The 19,129-nt window shown below is 43.5% G+C and overlaps 1 protein-coding gene across 2 annotated transcripts in view; it reads left to right on the forward strand.

Annotated features, from left to right (window-relative positions):
• Positions 1-19,129, forward strand: part of PRDM16 (PR/SET domain 16) — a 436,087-nt gene that overhangs the window by 398,366 nt on the left and 18,592 nt on the right. For both annotated transcript variants that reach the window (XM_074934108.1, XM_074934109.1), the window contains 5 exons: positions 1,075-1,222; positions 1,855-2,008; positions 6,466-7,867; positions 12,609-12,693; positions 17,976-18,145. In XM_074934108.1, coding sequence (XP_074790209.1) covers positions 1,075-1,222; positions 1,855-2,008; positions 6,466-7,867; positions 12,609-12,693; positions 17,976-18,145 — 1,959 coding nt within the window. The remainder of the gene's footprint in view (positions 1-1,074; positions 1,223-1,854; positions 2,009-6,465; positions 7,868-12,608; positions 12,694-17,975; positions 18,146-19,129) is intronic.

Below are 19,129 nucleotides of genomic sequence, written 5' to 3' on the forward strand. Positions count from 1 at the left end.
CAACAGGAGTTGCAAATGTTCCTCCTTTCTCTGGATCATAGGGTGAACAATTTCCAGCTTTTTTGGTACTCGAGTTGCTAATGGGGTAAATCTTCTTTACTGCACTTTATGTTCATCCTCAATAGAGGAATTTCCTGCCCTTCCTACCGATCCCACCATCCATCACATTGGCTTCCCTTTACTGTCACCCCCTGGTTTACTGGCTCAGCAGGAGAGCTGCTTGCTGACACACACACTCAAGATGAAAAGGCAGAGAGAACACTTTGGCATGGGGGGAAATACAGCAGCTTTCTCTGAACAGCTCTCTCTGTAATGGCACTATTTCAGCAGCCACTTGGGTTTGCCATCATCATCCAGTTGGCAGAAGCTGAAAATCACCGAGTTAAGTAATAAAAGATGTCTGACATTTAAAAGTGAAATGTGTTTGCACCTTATCACATTTCTTTCAAATGTTGAGTCCCAGGGTTCTGGGAAGTTATGGGCTTTGTGCCCATGAAAGTGGCAACATGATAGGTTCAGCAGCAACAGCTAATATCTTGTCTTTCCTTGCCGGGATCCTGCTGGAGTCTCTGTCACTCGTGTTTTCCCTCATGGACCTTCAGGATTGGGGTCCATTTTCTCTCTTTTTCACATTAAATGGGAGAAAATTCATGAAACATAACAAACTTTGGAGGGCAGAATGGGCCCATTTTCAATGTGAAATTAAATGTCAAAAGAAAAAGGAAAAAAAGAAGAAAATTTCCCTAGACACATCATTGTTAATACGTTGTTCACTTTATTTTAAAAGGATTTTGAAGTCATGTTATGTGGCAAGCACTGGGTCAACTAGTTAGGTGTGAAAAAAACAGTGCTTATTGACCTGTTTGTCTGTCACCATCTTTAATCACCATGGTCTCTCTCGAACCTCCTTAGTACGGTGACCCTAAAGAACAGGATTACGGTAACTGTACCTCTGTTGTCAGCAAGTGTCTTGTTCAGCCTGACCCTACATTGGAACCAGTCGAGGACTACACTATTCATTGGCTCATTTATTGTGGCTGTATGCCTGAATTCTCTGCTCTCTTTCTTCCCTAGCTTGGAGCAGCACATGATAATCCACACTGAGGAGAGGGAGTACAAGTGTGACCAATGTCCAAAGGCTTTCAACTGGAAATCAAACCTGATTCGTCACCAGATGTCACATGACAGTGGCAAACGATTTGAATGTGAAAACTGTGTGAAGGTATGGTTCAGGGCATGATGCAGCGTGGGTTCACAGCGTCATCCAGGAAAAGACCTGGTGAGCTGGAGAAACGACTCAGCGGAAATAATCAAACGCAGTGGCAATCGGCATGGTTTTACTTTCTTGAGGAATGACAATTGTAACCATAATTCAGAATAAGGTAACATGAGTAACAGGAAGCAAAGAAAAGACTCCTCAGCCTGGGGTTTAACCCAGTCCTGTAAACTTGGATGTGGAACCCAATCTACCTGCAAGCAACCATTCTCATAGCCTTTTCCCAAGCATTGCAAGGTTCTTTAGATTTCAGGTGAGCACTGTGAAGCATGTGTGTTGTCAGGCAGATAGATTTAGCTATTCAGAAGCAAAACTTTGTGTATGAAATTGGATACACCATAGACTGCATAGAGGGTGAGATGAGTTGGGTGCCAACCGGTTAACATGATACAAGTCAGCACTAATTGTATGTTATCTCTTCGCAGTGCAAGGTGAAAATCCTGCACTGCTGAACTCAGAATCTGTTATCCCAAGAACACTTACGATAAACAACAATAGTCAGCCAACCCTCCCTCCTCTGCCACAGCCATGTTTGTTTCTGTCCCCTAAAAGCATTTTCTCTTTTCTCATTTTCTCAGGTGTTTACTGACCCCAGCAACCTCCAGCGGCACATCCGTTCCCAGCACGTTGGCGCGCGAGCCCATGCCTGCCCGGACTGTGGCAAAACCTTTGCCACCTCGTCTGGCCTCAAACAACACAAGCACATTCACAGTACTGTCAAACCTTTCATATGTAAGTTGTCACGGCCATCACACAATCCTGGCTTTCGCTATAATTGTACATATCCTAAGAGGGCCCCCAGCACGGGCTGTACCTCTTTGAGCAGCCGCTGTAATTTTATAGGTCAGAGCACAAGATGAAATTCCGCAGAGATTTTTTTTTTTTTTTTGCATGCTCCTTGTTTTTTCAGTAAACATTCATGGCAGTTTTTGACTTTCTTGACAAGTTAAAAGCTGAGTCTCTCAGCAGGCCCAGTGATGCCATTTTCTCATATCTTTTCTTTCTCTCTCTTTTTCTAATGGTCCTGTTGGTGACAAAAATAAACAGCCTGATAGAAATGTGTTTCTGGGGGGCTTCAAATCATACGATCAGGGTGAAGAATTTGGGAAAGCAGCATACAAGAAAGAAGGAACTTTTAAAAAGCGTTTTTTTCTTCTTTATTCCCGAGGACTTTAATCTAGACAATACTCTCCAACTATTTAAATTGCAAATTAGCTACATCCTTGTAGTATTCAGAAGGGCGTTTCCAAAGGAATCATTTACCCTGGGAATGCCTGAAAGATCCTCATCTTATTTCTTGTTGCCTTTGGGGTTTTTTTTTTTTAATCTCTGTAGTGCCCCTTGCATCTTGGTAGCTGTGCAGGAAGGCGTATTCTACATCACCAGAAATGTGCACGGAGTGCTCTGGTGGCTACCACTCACCATCTCACAAAAAAAGGTGGCCGTGTAGTTAAAGCACAAAACAGGATCTCTGTTCAGTTTCTGGCTTTGAGGCTGAGGCCAGATGTTCCACCATGCAAGCCACTGAACTTGTCTGTGCCTCCATATCCCCAAACGGGAACAGTGCACAATGGTAGGTGCGAGGCGAAATTCATTGATGTGCATTGAGCTCATCAGATGGGCATCAGTGGGGAAATACAAAATACTGTTGTTACTCATTTGGCTGACTAGAGAGATGATGATATGATCTTTCACTTAGCATCTCATGCCAACTGGCACATCAAAGAGAGAGAGAGAGAGAGAATTTGAATCTCGTAATATTTCTACATTGAAATGAACTGTTTCTTCTAACAACCGACTCACTCTCTTACCAGAGCAATTATGGGTAAAGTGTTCTCCTCATCCATATCAAGGTTTGAAATAACTTGAGAACGAGTCTGCCCAGTTCATGTGTGACAAGTGTTAATATTGAATCTGTTAACAACTGGGTAAAAGCTAACAAATGATGGGGCTCTGTGGGTGTGCTGACTATGCTTATGGAACCTTGGGGCCAGGGTCCCCTGCAAAACTTTTTCTTTTTGTTTAATAGAAAGTGTTTGCAGTCTTGTGCCTGGATAATAAAGAAAGTTGGTTTTGACACTTTTATAACTATAAAATCCAGAACAGCAAGTGAGAAGATTCCGCGTGGATTTCCAAAATCATTACACAACTGGGCTTTTAAACAAGTATTTTTAGGCCCTGCTTGCCTTGGAATGATGAAATAAACTCTGGTATCTTTAGCAGCACAAAGATGCCTGTTTGCATAACTATGAGGGTGTTGCAGGGACTCTTTAGGGCATGGAAGAATGGAAAAAACAATCCTCTTCTTTGGACAAACTTGCTTTGAATATTACCCTTCATCTTTCCATAAATTTTTTCTGCATGAGATTATTATACTTTGCTTGTTTATTTGCATTATTAAAGACATTTACCATAGGGATAATGCTAACCCGCAAACCCAATGGTCAGCCAACAAATGTTTACAAAAATTGCATTCTGTTCTGATGTAATTTTCTAAAGTAGATTAGCTATTTATTATGAATTGTTATGTCTCTTCCAAACCACAATATAACATCTTTTGGCACATGCTAAAGGAGACATAGTTAAAATTAGAAAGGGGGTAATTTTCCACTGGAAAGAAAAATATACAAACATCTTTTCAGTAAATCCAAAAATGTGACATTTCTCCAAAAATTATTAGTAATTTGAGAGGGAGTTATAAATTCACACACATGGAAACACTTGTTTTTACGCAGACTCATATACACACTCTCTTAAATACATACAAACATTCTCAGAGGCCTACAGATGCTCTCCTTGCAAACACGCAAGCATGCAGGGAGAAACACTCCTGCCCACTAGAACTAAAAGAGTCCAAGAGATGCGACTGTCAAAGCCAGGAAATTCAGAGTTAAGGACGGATGCTCTATCCTTACCTTGGCCTACCGATTTCAGCATATTGACTTCATTGTTCTGAGGCTGCCCAATGACAGGCATGTCTCTTGGGCTCAGTAACAATGAGAGTCAGTGGCAGCTGCTGAAACGCAGAGGAAGTTCCTGTAACTTCTGTGTTTTTCAGACTCTGGCAGATCCCTATGTACAAATTCTAGTGTAAACAAAACACACCCATAATCACTTTCACTTGCCCTGAGTGAAAATAGTTTGGGATTCATTTCTCTTTGTACCTTTTTAAAAGTAATAATAAAAAACAAGGAAATAGTTAAAAAAAAAATAAAGCAAAGCAACAACCAACCAACCCAAAATCCTTCTTTGAAAATCTTCGTTGAAGAATGTATAGAAAAATCATCACATTATATACACAAGCACAAACTGCCACAGTTCAAGGTGTAAATACTGGAAATTAGGTATGGACTGAACAATTTTGATAAAATGATCATTTGGCCTTTTAACCTCTTTTGATATTAAAAAAAAAATTGATTGCTATTTGTCTTTTCGGTTCTGCACTGCCTCTGCACTTGCACCCAGGGCCAGAAGCATGAGTGCTGAAATACCATGAGGAAAGACAGTTCTTGTAGTAACACCACCACAATGAGAACTAGTCTGCTCTTGTGAGATCCTTCTGCATTTTTGGGTGCTCATGTGTACTGAATTGCCAAACTGGTGAAATTTCACTGATCATTACTTGAAATCTCAGTAGAACTGGCTTCCTCATCAGCTTTCCAGGGATGCTTGGATTTGTCTGGGTTGGAAATATTCTTAGAACAGCTTCTCTTGCTGTGTTTTGATACTTCCATTCAAGTACTGATGTGGATAATAAATTATAGCAAAGGTATCACTTTTAACCCAGGCGTAAAGGCCTCTACCACAGAAAGAAGTATTGTCTCATCCTTAAGCCACAGGACTGGGTGTCAGGAGATCCGGATTCTATTCTTGCTTGGCTACTAACTTCTGTAATTCACTTAACCTTGTTCTGCCTCAGTTTCTCTCTTTGTAAAATGGTGATAACAACTCTCTTGTAAAGTCAGTGAAAGCCTTAATTCATTAACAGGTGAAATTTATCCCTGTGCTAGGGGCCAGCTGAAAGCCTTTGCACCACTTATGTCCTGTATATGTGAATGGTGGATAAGGCTTGTGGTGGTAATCTGCACAGGGGGTGAATTTCACCTTAGTGCTTACAAGGTACTTTTGAGGTGCTCAGGTAGAAGGTGAAGTAGAAGTGCTAGGCAGTAATATTATGAAGTGCAGAAGGGACATTTGAAAAAGTTAAATTTCTTTGGACTTGTGAAACAGTTTGGGTTGGGTTTAACTTCTGTTTCTTCATAACCACCGCTATAGTCCTTCCTTGTAAAAGTTGTAGCAAGTCACATTCTGAAAGCCTCGTATTAGAAGTTTATATGGAAAATGCTGACAGAGCATTAACTCTGTCACTGCTAGGGTGCCTCTATTAATTTAACAAACACAAGATCTCTCCTCATTCCTCACTGAAGCTGAACCCTGGTTTGAGGAATATTTATAGAACATCCCCGTGGAGCGGTAACTTACTATCAATGGCATTTTAAAAAAATGATCGACTTGATTAAATGAGGCAAAGTTCTTCTCCCTTCAGCCTTGAATACTTCCTGCCATGCCAGACTACAAGGAAAGCAAACTAGCTAATATAAATAGATATTATGATTAAAGTGCACGATTATCTTTATTTAAAATAATAAAAAAAAATCCTTGAGCTAGAATAGCACATTACATCAGGGTTTCTGAAGATTTGCAGGGGCAAAGCTGCAAGTTGAGAGATTTGCATCCCCTGGAACTTTTTCACAGGGAAATTTGTTGGTTATTATTTATTATTTGTATTACAGTAACTCTTCCACGTTTCAGCCACAATCAGGAGCCTGTTGTGCTGGGAGCTGTACAAAGACACAGTAAGAGACAGACCTTGCCCCCTGAAGTTTATATTCTAAATAGACAAGACAGACAAAAGTAGAATTATTATCCCCATTTTGTAAATGGGACGCTGAAGCTCAAGGATATTAAGTGATTTGCTTAAGGTCATGCAGAGAGTCTGTGGTAGAGCCAGTAGCTGAAGGCAGATCTGACAGACCAGTGGCTTACCCGCAAGCCCGCTCCTCCTCATTTGTTTAACTCTACGGGAAAAGCGGGGTTAGGTGAAGAGGGGGAGCTGCTCATCCCAGGATCGAAGCAATTTCATATTAATTTCATATTGGTTTTGTTTTTGGTTTCTGTTGATGCTTTAGGTGAGGTCTGCCACAAATCCTACACGCAGTTCTCCAACCTCTGCCGCCACAAGCGGATGCACGCGGACTGTCGCACCCAGATCAAATGCAAGGACTGCGGCCAGATGTTTAGCACTACCTCCTCTCTCAACAAGCACCGGCGCTTCTGCGAGGGCAAGAACCATTACAACCCAGGGGGGATTTTTGCCCCTGGCCTACCTTTAACGCCCACCTCCCTGATGGACAAATCTAAACCCTCACCCAACCTCAACCATGCCAGCCTGGGATTCAATGATTATTTTCCATCCCGACCTCACCCAGGGGGTATTCCATTCTCGCCTGCTCCCCCAGCATTTCCTGCCCTTACTCCAGGATTCCCAGGGATTTTTCCTCCCTCTCTATATCCCAGGCCCCCTTTGTTGCCTCCCACCCCGCTGCTCAAAAGTCCCCTCAACCACACCCAAGACGCAAAGCTTCCAAGCCCCCTGGGGAACCCGGCACTGCCTCTGATTTCTGCAGTGAGCAACAGCAACCAGCCCATCTCAGGGGAGGAGAAATTTGAAAGCAGCTTGGAAAACTCCTACTTGGACAAGCTAAAAGCCAGGAACAGCGACATGTCTGATGGGAGCGACTTCGAGGATGTCAACACGACCACAGGCACAGACCTCGATACCACCACTGGCACTGGCTCTGACCTGGAAAGCGATGCAGAGAGTGACAGGGACAAAATGAAAGACAAAAGCAAACAGACTGAGAACAAGCCAGATTTTGTCAGCAGTTCTGTGTCCACCAGTTCCACCAACAATGTGAACGAGCTCCCCCTTTTCTATTCTCAGCACTCCTTCTTCCCTCCCCCAGAAGAGCAGCTGCTCCCCACGACGGGGGCAGCCAATGACTCCATAAAAGCGATTGCCTCCATTGCAGAGAAATATTTCGGCCCTGGCTTTATGGGGATGCAGGAGAAGAAGATAGGTTCCCTCCCATATCACTCCATGTTTCCATTTCAGTTCCTCCCCAATTTTCCCCATTCACTGTATCCTTTTACGGACCGGACCCTCAATCACAACTTGCTGGTCAAGGCAGAACCAAAGTCACCCAGGGACCTTCACAAAGTGGGTAGCACCAGCTCAGAATCGCCCTTTGATCTCACCACAAAACCAAAAGAGATTAAGCCAATCTTGCCACCACCCAAGGTCTTGCCGGCCCCATCTTCTGGGGAGGAACAGCCACTGGATCTAAGCATCGGCAACCGCATCCGAGCCAGCCAGAACGGAGGGAGGGAGCCCCGAAAAAACCACATCTATGGGGAAAGGAAACTAATGGCCAGTGAAGTACTACCCAAGATTTCTCAGTCTCAGCTCTCTCAGCAGCCATCCCTGCATTATGCTAAGCCATCACCCTTTTTCATGGACCCCATATACAGGTATTAACATACCCTGCCTTAATCATTTCTTCCAACAGGCCCATTTCAAAGGTGGGGTTCATGACGTAAGGCAGATCATGATGTGGGGGGTGGGTGGAAAGAAGAGAAGAATGATTCAGTAAAAGCATGCTGCATTTGATTTTTCTTGCCCTCTTTTGTTAAAGCAGTTAGAGATTTGTGAATGAAAAGGGCTGTATAACTGAAAAGAATAATCATTGATGTTATCCAGAGGCATACATTTATGTAGGGAAAGGGCCATATTCCTATTTCAACAAGAAGGAGCATAGCCCATTTAAGAAACCTAGCCAACACTAAGATGGCATCTCATGTTGGGTGAATTCCAAAGAGTTTGATTCAGATAAGAATGCAACAGTTCTGAAGTATGTCAGAACCCTTACTCTAGTGAGTTGAGAATGACTCTGAGAGTCAGGAGGCATAGGTTGTATTCCCAGTTCTGCCACTGACCTCTTTTATGGCCTTTGGCAAGTCCCTTCACCTTGTTTATTTTTTATATTTATTCTGTCTGTAGAAATGGGGAGAATGATTTATACCCACCTTTCCAAAGTACTTTGAGATCTACAGGTCACAAGTACTATGTAAATGCTAAGTGCCGCATTATTATTATCCAAAACTCTCTTGTCTGCAAATCTTGCAAGCATGTCTTCCTTACAAGGTTTCACGTGCTTCCTGGTTTCAGCCAGTGAGGAAAGCCTTATTCATGGTGTTTCGCTCCTGGTACTAGCTGAACCCAGGGAGCATGTGAAAGCGTAGTAGAAAAAAATAACCAACCTGGTTTTTGAGCCTCCAGAAAGAGCGAGTTTGGGTTCCAACTTACAGTGAAGGTTTGAGTCCTTTTATTTTAGAGCCCTTTAAAAAATTTTATAACACTAAAAACCCGTAGAGACTCCAGTTACAAAAAATGGGCACCATTAACACTCTGTGTTTCCCACCCCAGTGCCAGCAATATCCTGGGTATCTTCTTGCTGTACCATGGTACCACAATCCTGGCAGAGTGGCAAATGCTAATTTTTAGCACCCGCAGTAAGTTGGTGCATCAGATTTGTGATCTAGGCACCAAATCAGGCACTTACAGTTAAAATGGGGATTGGGGCCACCTGAGTGTCCATTTCAGTATGCAAATGCTGGATTTGAGCTTCCAGCTTCCGTTTTCCAGATTGGCTCCACAGGTTTAGTGGTTTGTCTTTGTATTGCTTCCTGCATGGCAATTGGAGCATCCAATACATGGCTCTGTACCTGCACTGGTCCTCCAAGAAGAGGTGGTGAGGAAAACTGAGTCTAGTCCTAGCCCAGTCTCCGAACGTTATTGGGCACACTCTTAGAGTTGGAGCTTGGCAATCCTTTTAATGGAAGGAATTCAAAGTTCTTCTGGCATGTGGGTCCCAGAGCACTTTGTCCATGTGCTCAGGGAGGTGCACACAGTAATTGAAGGGTAGCCCAGGAAAACACCTGCTATGCACTGCCTTGCTACTATTGCACGGCTGATAAGTGTGGGAAAAAATGATGTCAATGACTAACTAGGCCAAAGAGCTGTCAGCTAAGATGAGGATTAGTGAGCCCTCATTGCTTTGCTGTTAAGAAAGCCCCAGTCTCTTTGCCAGCACTTTCAGGGCTGATTCTGCATTGCTTACTTACATGCTTACTTTCTGTGGTGGAAAGAAGGCTACTCCACGACCTGGGACATATAATATGTTCTGTCTGGCACCTATCATGATCATCCTCCTCCAGAAAAATAAGTGATGATGTAAATAGTCCAGTGTTTATTTTTGTAAAAATATGTCTGGACAATAAATAAAGTGGATTGGGTAGGATCTGAGAATCAGTTTAGGATTCCACTACCTCTGGGTATTCTCAGAAGGAATGCTAAAATAACAAAGGTTGAAAAAAGCACTTGCCAGTTAAAATAGCCGTCTCGGGAAAACCGCAGAGGACCAGAAGACAGGCGTAAGTGAAGGATGAGGGTGTCATTTGCTGCATTCCATGGGATGCAAATAGTTTTAGTAAGATATTAAAATAGAAAGTCAGTGGTGGAGTCACTTGCAAATCAGACTTCTAATGTAATGAGCTAAATAGTAAAGCTTCCAAGTCCTAGCTTGAAAAAATATGGAAATATTTTGGTTCTAAACTTTATCAGACTCTCTCACATCATTTGGCTCCTCTGCCCCTCCCGCCCTCCCCCCAAAGTCCTTGACATTTTCTCTTGGTGATATAATTTAATGCAGCCAGACAGCCTGAAATCAGTGCAATTTTCAACTCAGCCTTGTTAAGGTAATGTTCTCAGGCACTGGGCTGAAAAGATCAGCTTAATCCTTTAGTCACTGTGGAATTTGGCTCTGACAGGGAGATCTGCCCTTTACTGTGCTCAGTGCTTGGCATCGGAAGGTGCCAGAACTGAGCAGAACGTGGTGATATTGCTTCACCCAGGGCCTCATGTGAATGGTTTTTTCCATTTTTTTGATAGCGGTTGGGTTGTTTCATGGGAAACCTTCTAGGCAGCTCGAGAAGGTACTTCCCCCAATTACTACATCGTGGCTAATTTCAGCCCTTCATGGAGGAAGGAAGGCTGAGTTGGCTGCACCATTATTAGCTGCAGTTTAATATATCTGCCATTTTACACTGGATCAGTTGAAATTTACTTCTACAATTTGTCTTTTTTAATCAAAAATGACTTAGTTCATGATTTTTATGTCCAAATCGCTAAAAAATAAATCATTATAATTGGGACTAAGTTTCAGATCCTCTTTTTTCTTTTCCTCTAGAAAGAGTAGCTTCAAATTAAATTAATACACCAAATAGCACTGTGCAAGAACTTTGCCCCTCATTTGGATTAAACTCTGTTGGCTATTTAAACTATGTACCAAGCGGCTGAGATGTAACGCCAGATTCTGTTTTCATTTACACTGGAGAAATGTAATTAAGGTCACTATGATAATGCTGGATATTCACTGGTGTAACGGCGATAGAATCTAGTCCAAGGTTTGAAAGATGCAGTTGCATTCCTAGGGGTTATTTTCCATAACATTATTACCCCAGCAAATGGGCTAGTTCACACTTTTGCTGGATGACTTCACCGTGTGGTTTCACTACAAATCTATGATGCCATGACATTAAGGCCAATGTTTTGAAAAATAGGAGCCAAAAGTTAGGCTCCTAAATCCATATTTAGGTGTTTAAACCTGAGATTTTCAAAATAGCCTAAGTGACTTCACTGGGGTTTTGCTCCTAAGTCACGTGGGCATTTTGGAAAACCAAACTCTTAGGAGCCTAAATGTAGATTTAGGGCTTGCTTACATGGGGAAGAAGCCCACAGTAGCTAGTGCAAGTGGGCATCAGCTACTCTGCATTAACTCCCTGTGTGAATGCTCTTATTATGCACTAAGCCCTGGTCTACACTAGGACTTTAGGTCGAATTTAGCAGCGTTAAATCGATGTAAACCTGCACCCGTCCACACAATGAAGCCCTTTTTTTCGACTTATAGGGCTCTTAAAATCGATTTCCTTACTCCAGCCCTGAGAAGTGGATTAGCGCTTAAATCGGCCTTGCCGGGTCGAATTTGGGAAACTGTGGACACAATTCGACGGTATTGGCCTCCGGGAGCTATCCCAGAGTGCTCCATTGTGACCGCTCTGGACAGCAGTCTCAACTCAGTTGCACTGGCCAGGTAGACAGGAAAAGAACCGCGAACTTTTGAATCTCATTTCCGGAGACTGCGGGAACTGTGGGATAGCTACCCACAGTGCAACACTCCGGAAGTCGACGCTTACCTCAGTACTGTGGAAGCACTCCGCCGAGTTAATGTACTTAGAGCATTTTCTGTGGGGACACACACACTCAAATATATAAAAACGATTTCTAAAAAACCGACTTCTATAAATTCGACCTAATTTCATAGTGTAGACATACCCTTAAAGAGCGTCTTTGTGTGCATCAGCTTAATGCACTTTGGAAGTGTGTTAAGCTAAACTGCCTGAGGTCAGTCTCAGTGAGCATTAAGACTGTCCACACAGGGAGTTAATGCTAAGAAGCTAGTTCTCTTTAAATTCACACCCTAGCTCCCTGCACACTAACTTCCCTGTGTAGATATACCCTTCGGAGCCAAAGTTTCAGCTCATAGTTTTGAAAATTTTGGTCATAGGCATTTACCAAACAAAGCCAATTGCAATGTATACCTAAGCTTTGAGAGAGAGGAAATAAATACAAAACACCTAATTATTTCAGCTGGATTTTAGCACACTTTAGGGCTGCAGAATCAGGCCCAGCGTGAACCATAAGATGAAGACAAACTGGGGCAAAGGTCTTTCCTTGCTATGGCTGCCACAAACTCAGTAGCTTTTCTGTCTTGAATCAGAACATTCCACAACAGCGATAAACCTTGTAGGGCACAGGTGGCATATCCATGCAACAAAGGCATCAGGACACTCCTGCGTGGGCACATCTAACCCTTTTGTTCATCACTAGCACAACAATTGTGGTGTGTGTTGTAAAGTATCACCCAAAATATAAAGCATGGGCTGAGCCTGTTCTTTCAAAGAACTGTTGTCTGTGTGCTTTATGGGATCCCATTTGCAATTCCCATGGAAAGGGATGGCAAGGTGTGTTTATTACCAGAAACATAGTCTTTAAATATATTTCAACTGCTCTGCACATGACGTGTTGTTATTAGTTTTCTTCCCCGTTTACAGCCCTGTAGGGTATGTAACCCTCTGTGTTGTTGTCCAGCAGGGTGGAGAAGCGGAAGGTGACAGACCCAGTGGGTGCCCTAAAGGAGAAGTACTTGCGACCTTCCCCACTGCTTTTTCACCCACAGGTAAAACCAGGAGAAACACAATACAGTGTTGATAGGATGCCAAGAAATTAGAGATGGAGATGTGACATTTAGGTCACTTTGTTCGTACCTCCCTGGTTAAGCCTGACAGTATTTTCCAGCACTTATTTTTAAAGCAAAGTAATTTCATACCCAATTTTAGCATGATGGAATCACTGCCCTATTGGTCCTTTAGTGCTAACCAAATTCATCTTGCCAGGGTCCAAGTGAGAAAGGGCTGGGCAGCTCGCAAGGGCCCATCTAACCTCTTGCTTTCCTATCTTCCGAAATGCCGGTCTAATTTTTCAGTGACCTTGTGTAGTCATTTAAACCAGTGCAAAGTGGGAGTAAGATGCTACCAAATCAGAATAGTAGCATTTTACAGTGCTCAGTTTACACCACCGTAACAATTGCACCAGTTGCAGGGCAGTGGAGAATCAGGCCCTCCTGATACAGTTAGTTCAAGAATGTATTTGCTACTAAGAACAAGATTGTGCTCCACCACCCTTGAGCCCCTGCATGACAGTTGGGCACAGTTACAGTCCCTATGCTCCCAAGAACTCAGAAACTGCTTCATCAGTTACTCCTGGGCGCAGTCTGCACCTAAAAATTAAAAATTCTGCGCACCGTATTTTAAAATTCTGCAAATTTTATTTGTCAAAATAGCACTACATAATCACACCAAGTTCAATTATTTTGGAAATTTATTTCAAAATAACTGTCAGCAAGTATGTCTGTAACGATACAGACACACACAAAATTTCCCCCAGGAGTAGAGAGTTGAAGAAACCCCTATGACAACCCAGTTCCTGTTTCCCCACCCAGAGCCCAGCTGCGGGGCCAGACACCCACAACCCCTCCTCCCTGAGCCCACTTGCAGGGCCCCCTCCAGCCAATACACCCGAACCTCCTCCCTCCGGAGCCCAACCGTGGGGCCCCTCCAGTCCAAATACCCACTCCCCCCAGAACCCAGCTGTGGGCTGCCCTTGCCCAGACACCCATCCACCTCCCTTCAGAGCCCAGGGATCCAGAGGGAGAAACAGCCTGATGCTCAGTCCGGGGCTTGCACAGAGTTTCCTGTGTGGTGCCGTCTCCTTCCCTCAGCAGGCTGGGAACTGCAGCTGCCAGGAACCCCCTAGCTCCCTCCCCACCCCACACCCGCAGCAGCGTTTTCTGTGTGCGAGCTGGGCTCTGCCAAGTCCAGCAGCCCCTAGTGGCGGCTCACAGCACTGCAGCCCATTTCTCTGGGGGAAAGGAAATTCTGCGTGCGCATTAATTTCTGCAAAATTCTGCATTGCGCAGTGGCACAGAATTCCTGCAGGAGTAATCTGTGCCTCATTAAGGTGCAAGACATCTCAAAGGGGATGGGAGGAAGAGGGGTCAATCCCCCAAGCAAGAGCTAGCAAAGTCAGCCACTTACAGTACCCTCTGCTGGGTGTAGCAGTGGGCCCTTCATGCAGAACTGTGCTTAAAAGGCATGACTAAGCCCTAAGCCCAGAGTGACTGTCAGTGAAAATCAGGCCCATATGAAACTCATGGCTAAATACAAACTAAAACCTCTATCGTTTAGCATTACTCTGGTGCTCTGTATGACTCATTTCTCCTTTAGAGATAATACAGTCAGCTCTGCCATGCTGTCCTTTTCTAAGTGATAGCCGCCAGCTCCCCTCATTTGCTCTCTCCAAATGCTCTCTGGTCGCTATTGTAGTCTCATTTATATTTACATGCATTGTTCTCTTTTGACAGCATTTCCCACCTTGGATAAATAACCCACGGGTTTGTGAAAGCTGGATACTGGCTGCTTTCACGGCTAAACTTAGTTCCTTCATTGTTTCGCATCGGCCCGAGAGTTTGGTTAATAACTTCCCCTGATTTTTCCTTCAAGCTAGCTGGATAATAGCGACAGGCTGGTCAGGAACATCCTGTGTTTGTGTGAATTAGAATAGTGGGGATATCTGCCTGTAAAGGATCTGATAGCAGGGAGGAGCTACTAAGGCAAAGCCGGGGTCCAGCAAGACGGTGAGAAATTTACTAGCCTCGAATAAGAGCAGGCATTGGGTGGAAGGCTATTAACATTGTTCATGAAATCCAGACCCCCTCCTCTTCCCATGGAAAAAAAAAAAGATATGGAAGGCCTGGTTATCTCTAATAGCTTATTACACAAAATAGTCTAAAACCTAAATATCACTCAGTCTGAAACTTCCTGATAACTACTTTTTTAAAAAGTACAATAGGTTCCTGTACAAAGGGTATTTAATCTTGAGCTGTAAATTCATTCTGATCAGAATAATTAAATGACCGTACTGTTCCCTTGTTATGTAGTTAATCTGATCATAAAGATGGAAGCAGACAGAGAGGACGCTTTTTTCTAGAGTTGTGTGGCATTCATCCATACTGTCCACCCATTTAATGTCAGGGATGTTGTTTGCCTAAATCCCATGCCTTAAAAGGGTTTTTATATGTCTTTGTCTCTGCTTTTCTTACAGCCCATATTAATCTAAATGCACGTTTGTATTTATTTCAGTATTTCTCTGAACTGGAACACAACTGAGAAATACACTGATTTCACTTCTCCTGTAGGTCCTGATCCTGCAGCCATTCCTCATGGAATGGTCCCATTGACCTTTTAGGAAGTTCTGGGTAGTGGAGCCTTTAGAACTGAGTCCTAATGTGTGGTACAGACTGAACATTCAAAAGGCGTTTCTCCCTTAAAGCCGAATGAATTTTACACAGCTCTAGTTTTGCATCCAGTATTTCTCTGCAGCCCCTCTCCAATGATTTCCATTAGTCTGACATTGTCTATTTTAAACGAACCTCTAGACAACATAAATAAATGGTATGACTTCATGATTACTTAATGGCAAACGCTTTCCCACCTGTTAACTTTCTTTTCTTCTTCCTTTCTTTTTATTATACCACTCACTTGTTCCCTAAATAACAAAGCACCTCTACCACTAGAGAGGCCATGACCCGTGTTTAGAATTTTAAAATAAGCCCACAGCTGTCATGCTAGCAAACATCTCTGACTAAGTGCCTAAAGAACAGGGCACAACAAAAGATATCTCCAGGTATTCCAGCAAAGGACAAAGTGACATGGCTCTGAAAGATCCGGATAGCATTTTCACATGATGGTTTTGTTATATGACTGGCAGCTAGGGCTGGACTTTTGCGTAAATGCTCAAGTAACCTTTTCAAATGGCTGGTGCTAAGTGTTACTTACTATTTATCATAGGCTCTGAGTCTCCAGCTAACGGGCTGTGGCTCTATTAATGAGAAATGGCTTTACTGTTCCTCTTTTTTTAAGGTTTATGGATGGTTGTCAAACAATATCTTGGCTCTCATTACCCCCCAACCCAGTTTAATATAGTGTAAACGTGTAAAAGGTCAGCCCTTCCTGTACACTAGAGCATCTAGGTTTTGATATATGGCTTCCTACTCCCTTCCGCTCACTCACTGTCTCCCCTGCTCTGCGGCTGGCTCTCCAGCTCACAGGATCTCACTCCCCCCATCACTCACTTTTTCTTTATGATGTAATCTGCAGCAAGGAGGCAGTTTTATTGCTTGCTTGTTTGTTTCACCCAAATTTTCAGTTTGGTGTCTTAAAAGACTCCTCGTGGGTGGAGAAACAAATGTGAATAACGTTGGCCAGTTCCTCTAAGTTGAATTTCTCCCTGCGATTTTCTGCATGAGCTTTTTGAGTCTAATGAAATTAATGATGTTTCATTTTGCTTTTTCTCCATATTTATTTTTGCATGTAACTGGATTTATTTGCTGTCCCCTGGGTCTGTTTATCCATCACACTTTGGTCATTTAATCCCATGAATAGGTGCTGGAACTAAGGGTGCTGGGGCTGCTGCTGCAGCCCCAGGCTTGAAGTGGTTTCCATCATATACAGGATTTACAGTTTGGTTTAATGGCTCTCAGCACCCCTACAATACAAATTGCTCCAGTGCCCCTGATCCCAGTCCTGTATGATATGACAGCCATTGATGAATCAGCTTCCATAAGTCCTATAAATTACTGATGATAAAGACCCGTTAGTATTGTCCATCCCTGCTCATGCACTTTCTGCATAGAGCAGTGGCCATAGCGGGGTGGGAGGGCCCCAGAGCTTGGGCTGCAGCCTGAGCATGAACGTCTACACTGCAATTAAACGGCCCTTTAGCCCAAGCCCCGCAAGCCTGAGTCAACTGGCACAGGCCAGCCACAGATGTCTAATTGCAGTGTAGACATACTCAGTGTCATGCCACTATGACTTTCTGGATCCTCCAACCCTGCATTCCCCCCCCCACATCCCCACCTTCTGTAGGTTTTTAAAACACTTAGTTTATGGCCTGTCTAAACCCTCACTCTCTCAACTGCAAGGAGCCCAGTATATTTTGGCTGGAATTCTCTTCTACTCCAGGAAATGGGCCCATATCACACCAACCCTTTCACCACCTTTACTGGCTTCCTAGCCTTCTTTGTGTCTAATTAAAACACTGCCCTCTTAGCTTTCAAAACTCTCTGGGGACTCACCCCATCCTAGCTCTGACCTCAGATCCACCTACTCCCTGTCTGCTCTCTTCACTCCTCCAAGCTCAGCCTGGTCTCTGTCCCTTCTCCATGGCTGGAGATCACTCCTTCACTTGTTCTCTTTCCCCCTCCATACATCTAGAATTCTCCTGCCTCCTCCCTGTGAGCCGCTTCCAGTCTGAAACCTTCCTTTTCTCAACGCTGGGGTGGTCTGTCTCTCCCTCTCCTTCTGAAGCCCTTGGTGAGACTGTACGTGTAGTGGATGCTCTATTAAAAACAAAATGCTGTACGCTACAGTCCCAGCCTTTGTTTGTTTTGTGTTTGAGGGAAGTGTTTGCTCTACAGCTTCTGCATTCAACACTCTTATCTAGTTTCACCACCACCGCCCTAAGCCTCATTTAGATGGGGGGAGAGAGAAGCCAAGTGCATTCTGAGATTGTTATTAATGCCAAAAGTCAACATATGGGCATAGCAGACGATAGAAACGTGCCTGGTACAGCTTCTAAATTCTGATGCTTACTGCACAGCCAAGCTTGGCTTTATCTGCTGAATCCTCAGCTGATTTCTCAGAGCCTGGTTAATTATTTCCAAGTGCACTGACTGGGTTGAAGTAAACCTATTTTACTCTGTGGAGCTGGCTTCTGAGGATGTGGGCTAGAGCCAGCAGTAGCCTCGGAAACACACAGTACAGCTGAGAAACATGTTCTGTGCCTCCCGTTTTCTTCTTTCAGTGGCTTTTCATAACACGACTTCTCTACTTGTACAAACAGATGTCAGCCATAGAAACCATGACAGAGAAACTGGAGAGTTTTGCAGCCATGAAAGCAGACACTGGCACATCCCTGCAGCCCCTCCCGCATCACTCCTTCAACTTCCGGTCCCCACCCCCTACGCTGTCAGACCCCATCCTGCGCAAGGGCAAGGAGCGCTATACCTGCAGGTAAAGAACAGGCACTGCCAGTAGAACTAACCCGAGTTGCTCCGTTTGGGATTACGGTTCCATACTTGTTAAAGCAACATCCAATACAGACATGTTATGGGGGACGTGGAGGAGTTAACCATCTCCACTGGGGTGTGGAGAAAAGATACACAGAGCAGAATCTGAGAAGAGGATTCTGGTGACATATTAATTTTAAAACTGTTTGGTTTTTTTTGAAGAAAATTCAGCATCCTCCTTTTACCTATAGCCTTAATCTAGCAATTCTCAGGCCAAATAGAATTTTCTAAACCAAATTTATGGGGGGGGGGGCTCAAATAAGGCTTTATAATGCAAGCTCATTGTAGCCTCAACTATCCGAAACTTTGCCACTTAACATGATAATTTATGCAGCAATATGTCAAATGTAGGCACAGTCACAAAAATATTTCTGGATCCATTCCACCTGCAAAACCCCATATCTGAGCATGCATATTGAATAACAATAATCTGTGTCTACACACCCATATTTTTATGTGCAATTACCAATTTTTTATGCCAATTCCCATTGCATTTTTGGGAGGGTGGATGCATCCATTTTGTCCACAGTTCACATTTAGTCTTTAGTCCGAGATTTTACTTAGGTATTCAGAAATCCCTGGAGTCTATTATTCATCATGTAAATCCATGCTGGTTCATGTTCCCCATGACATTAACTGTCAGGTTTTGCAGTGGCAGAATTTTAAAGCTTTATTTGTTATTATCGTGGTGCATTCTCTGTGTGTAAATATATCCACTCCTCCTTTTGTGTTTATTGTGAAATCCAGTTCCCTTTCTTATTTTCCTGCTTTCTGGTCTCTTACCACTTCCTAAAGCTGAACCACCTGGTTCGAAGCAGATGGTCGCACCTGCAGTAGTTCTTCCAGACAATGGTAATTTATAGTCATGTAATGATGGGTATTTGATCCTGCTTTCCTGTTCATTCTCAGCATTTGAGCATAACCAATT

This window comes from Natator depressus, chromosome 18, assembly GCF_965152275.1.
Source record: "Natator depressus isolate rNatDep1 chromosome 18, rNatDep2.hap1, whole genome shotgun sequence".
NCBI lineage: Eukaryota > Metazoa > Chordata > Testudines > Cheloniidae > Natator > Natator depressus.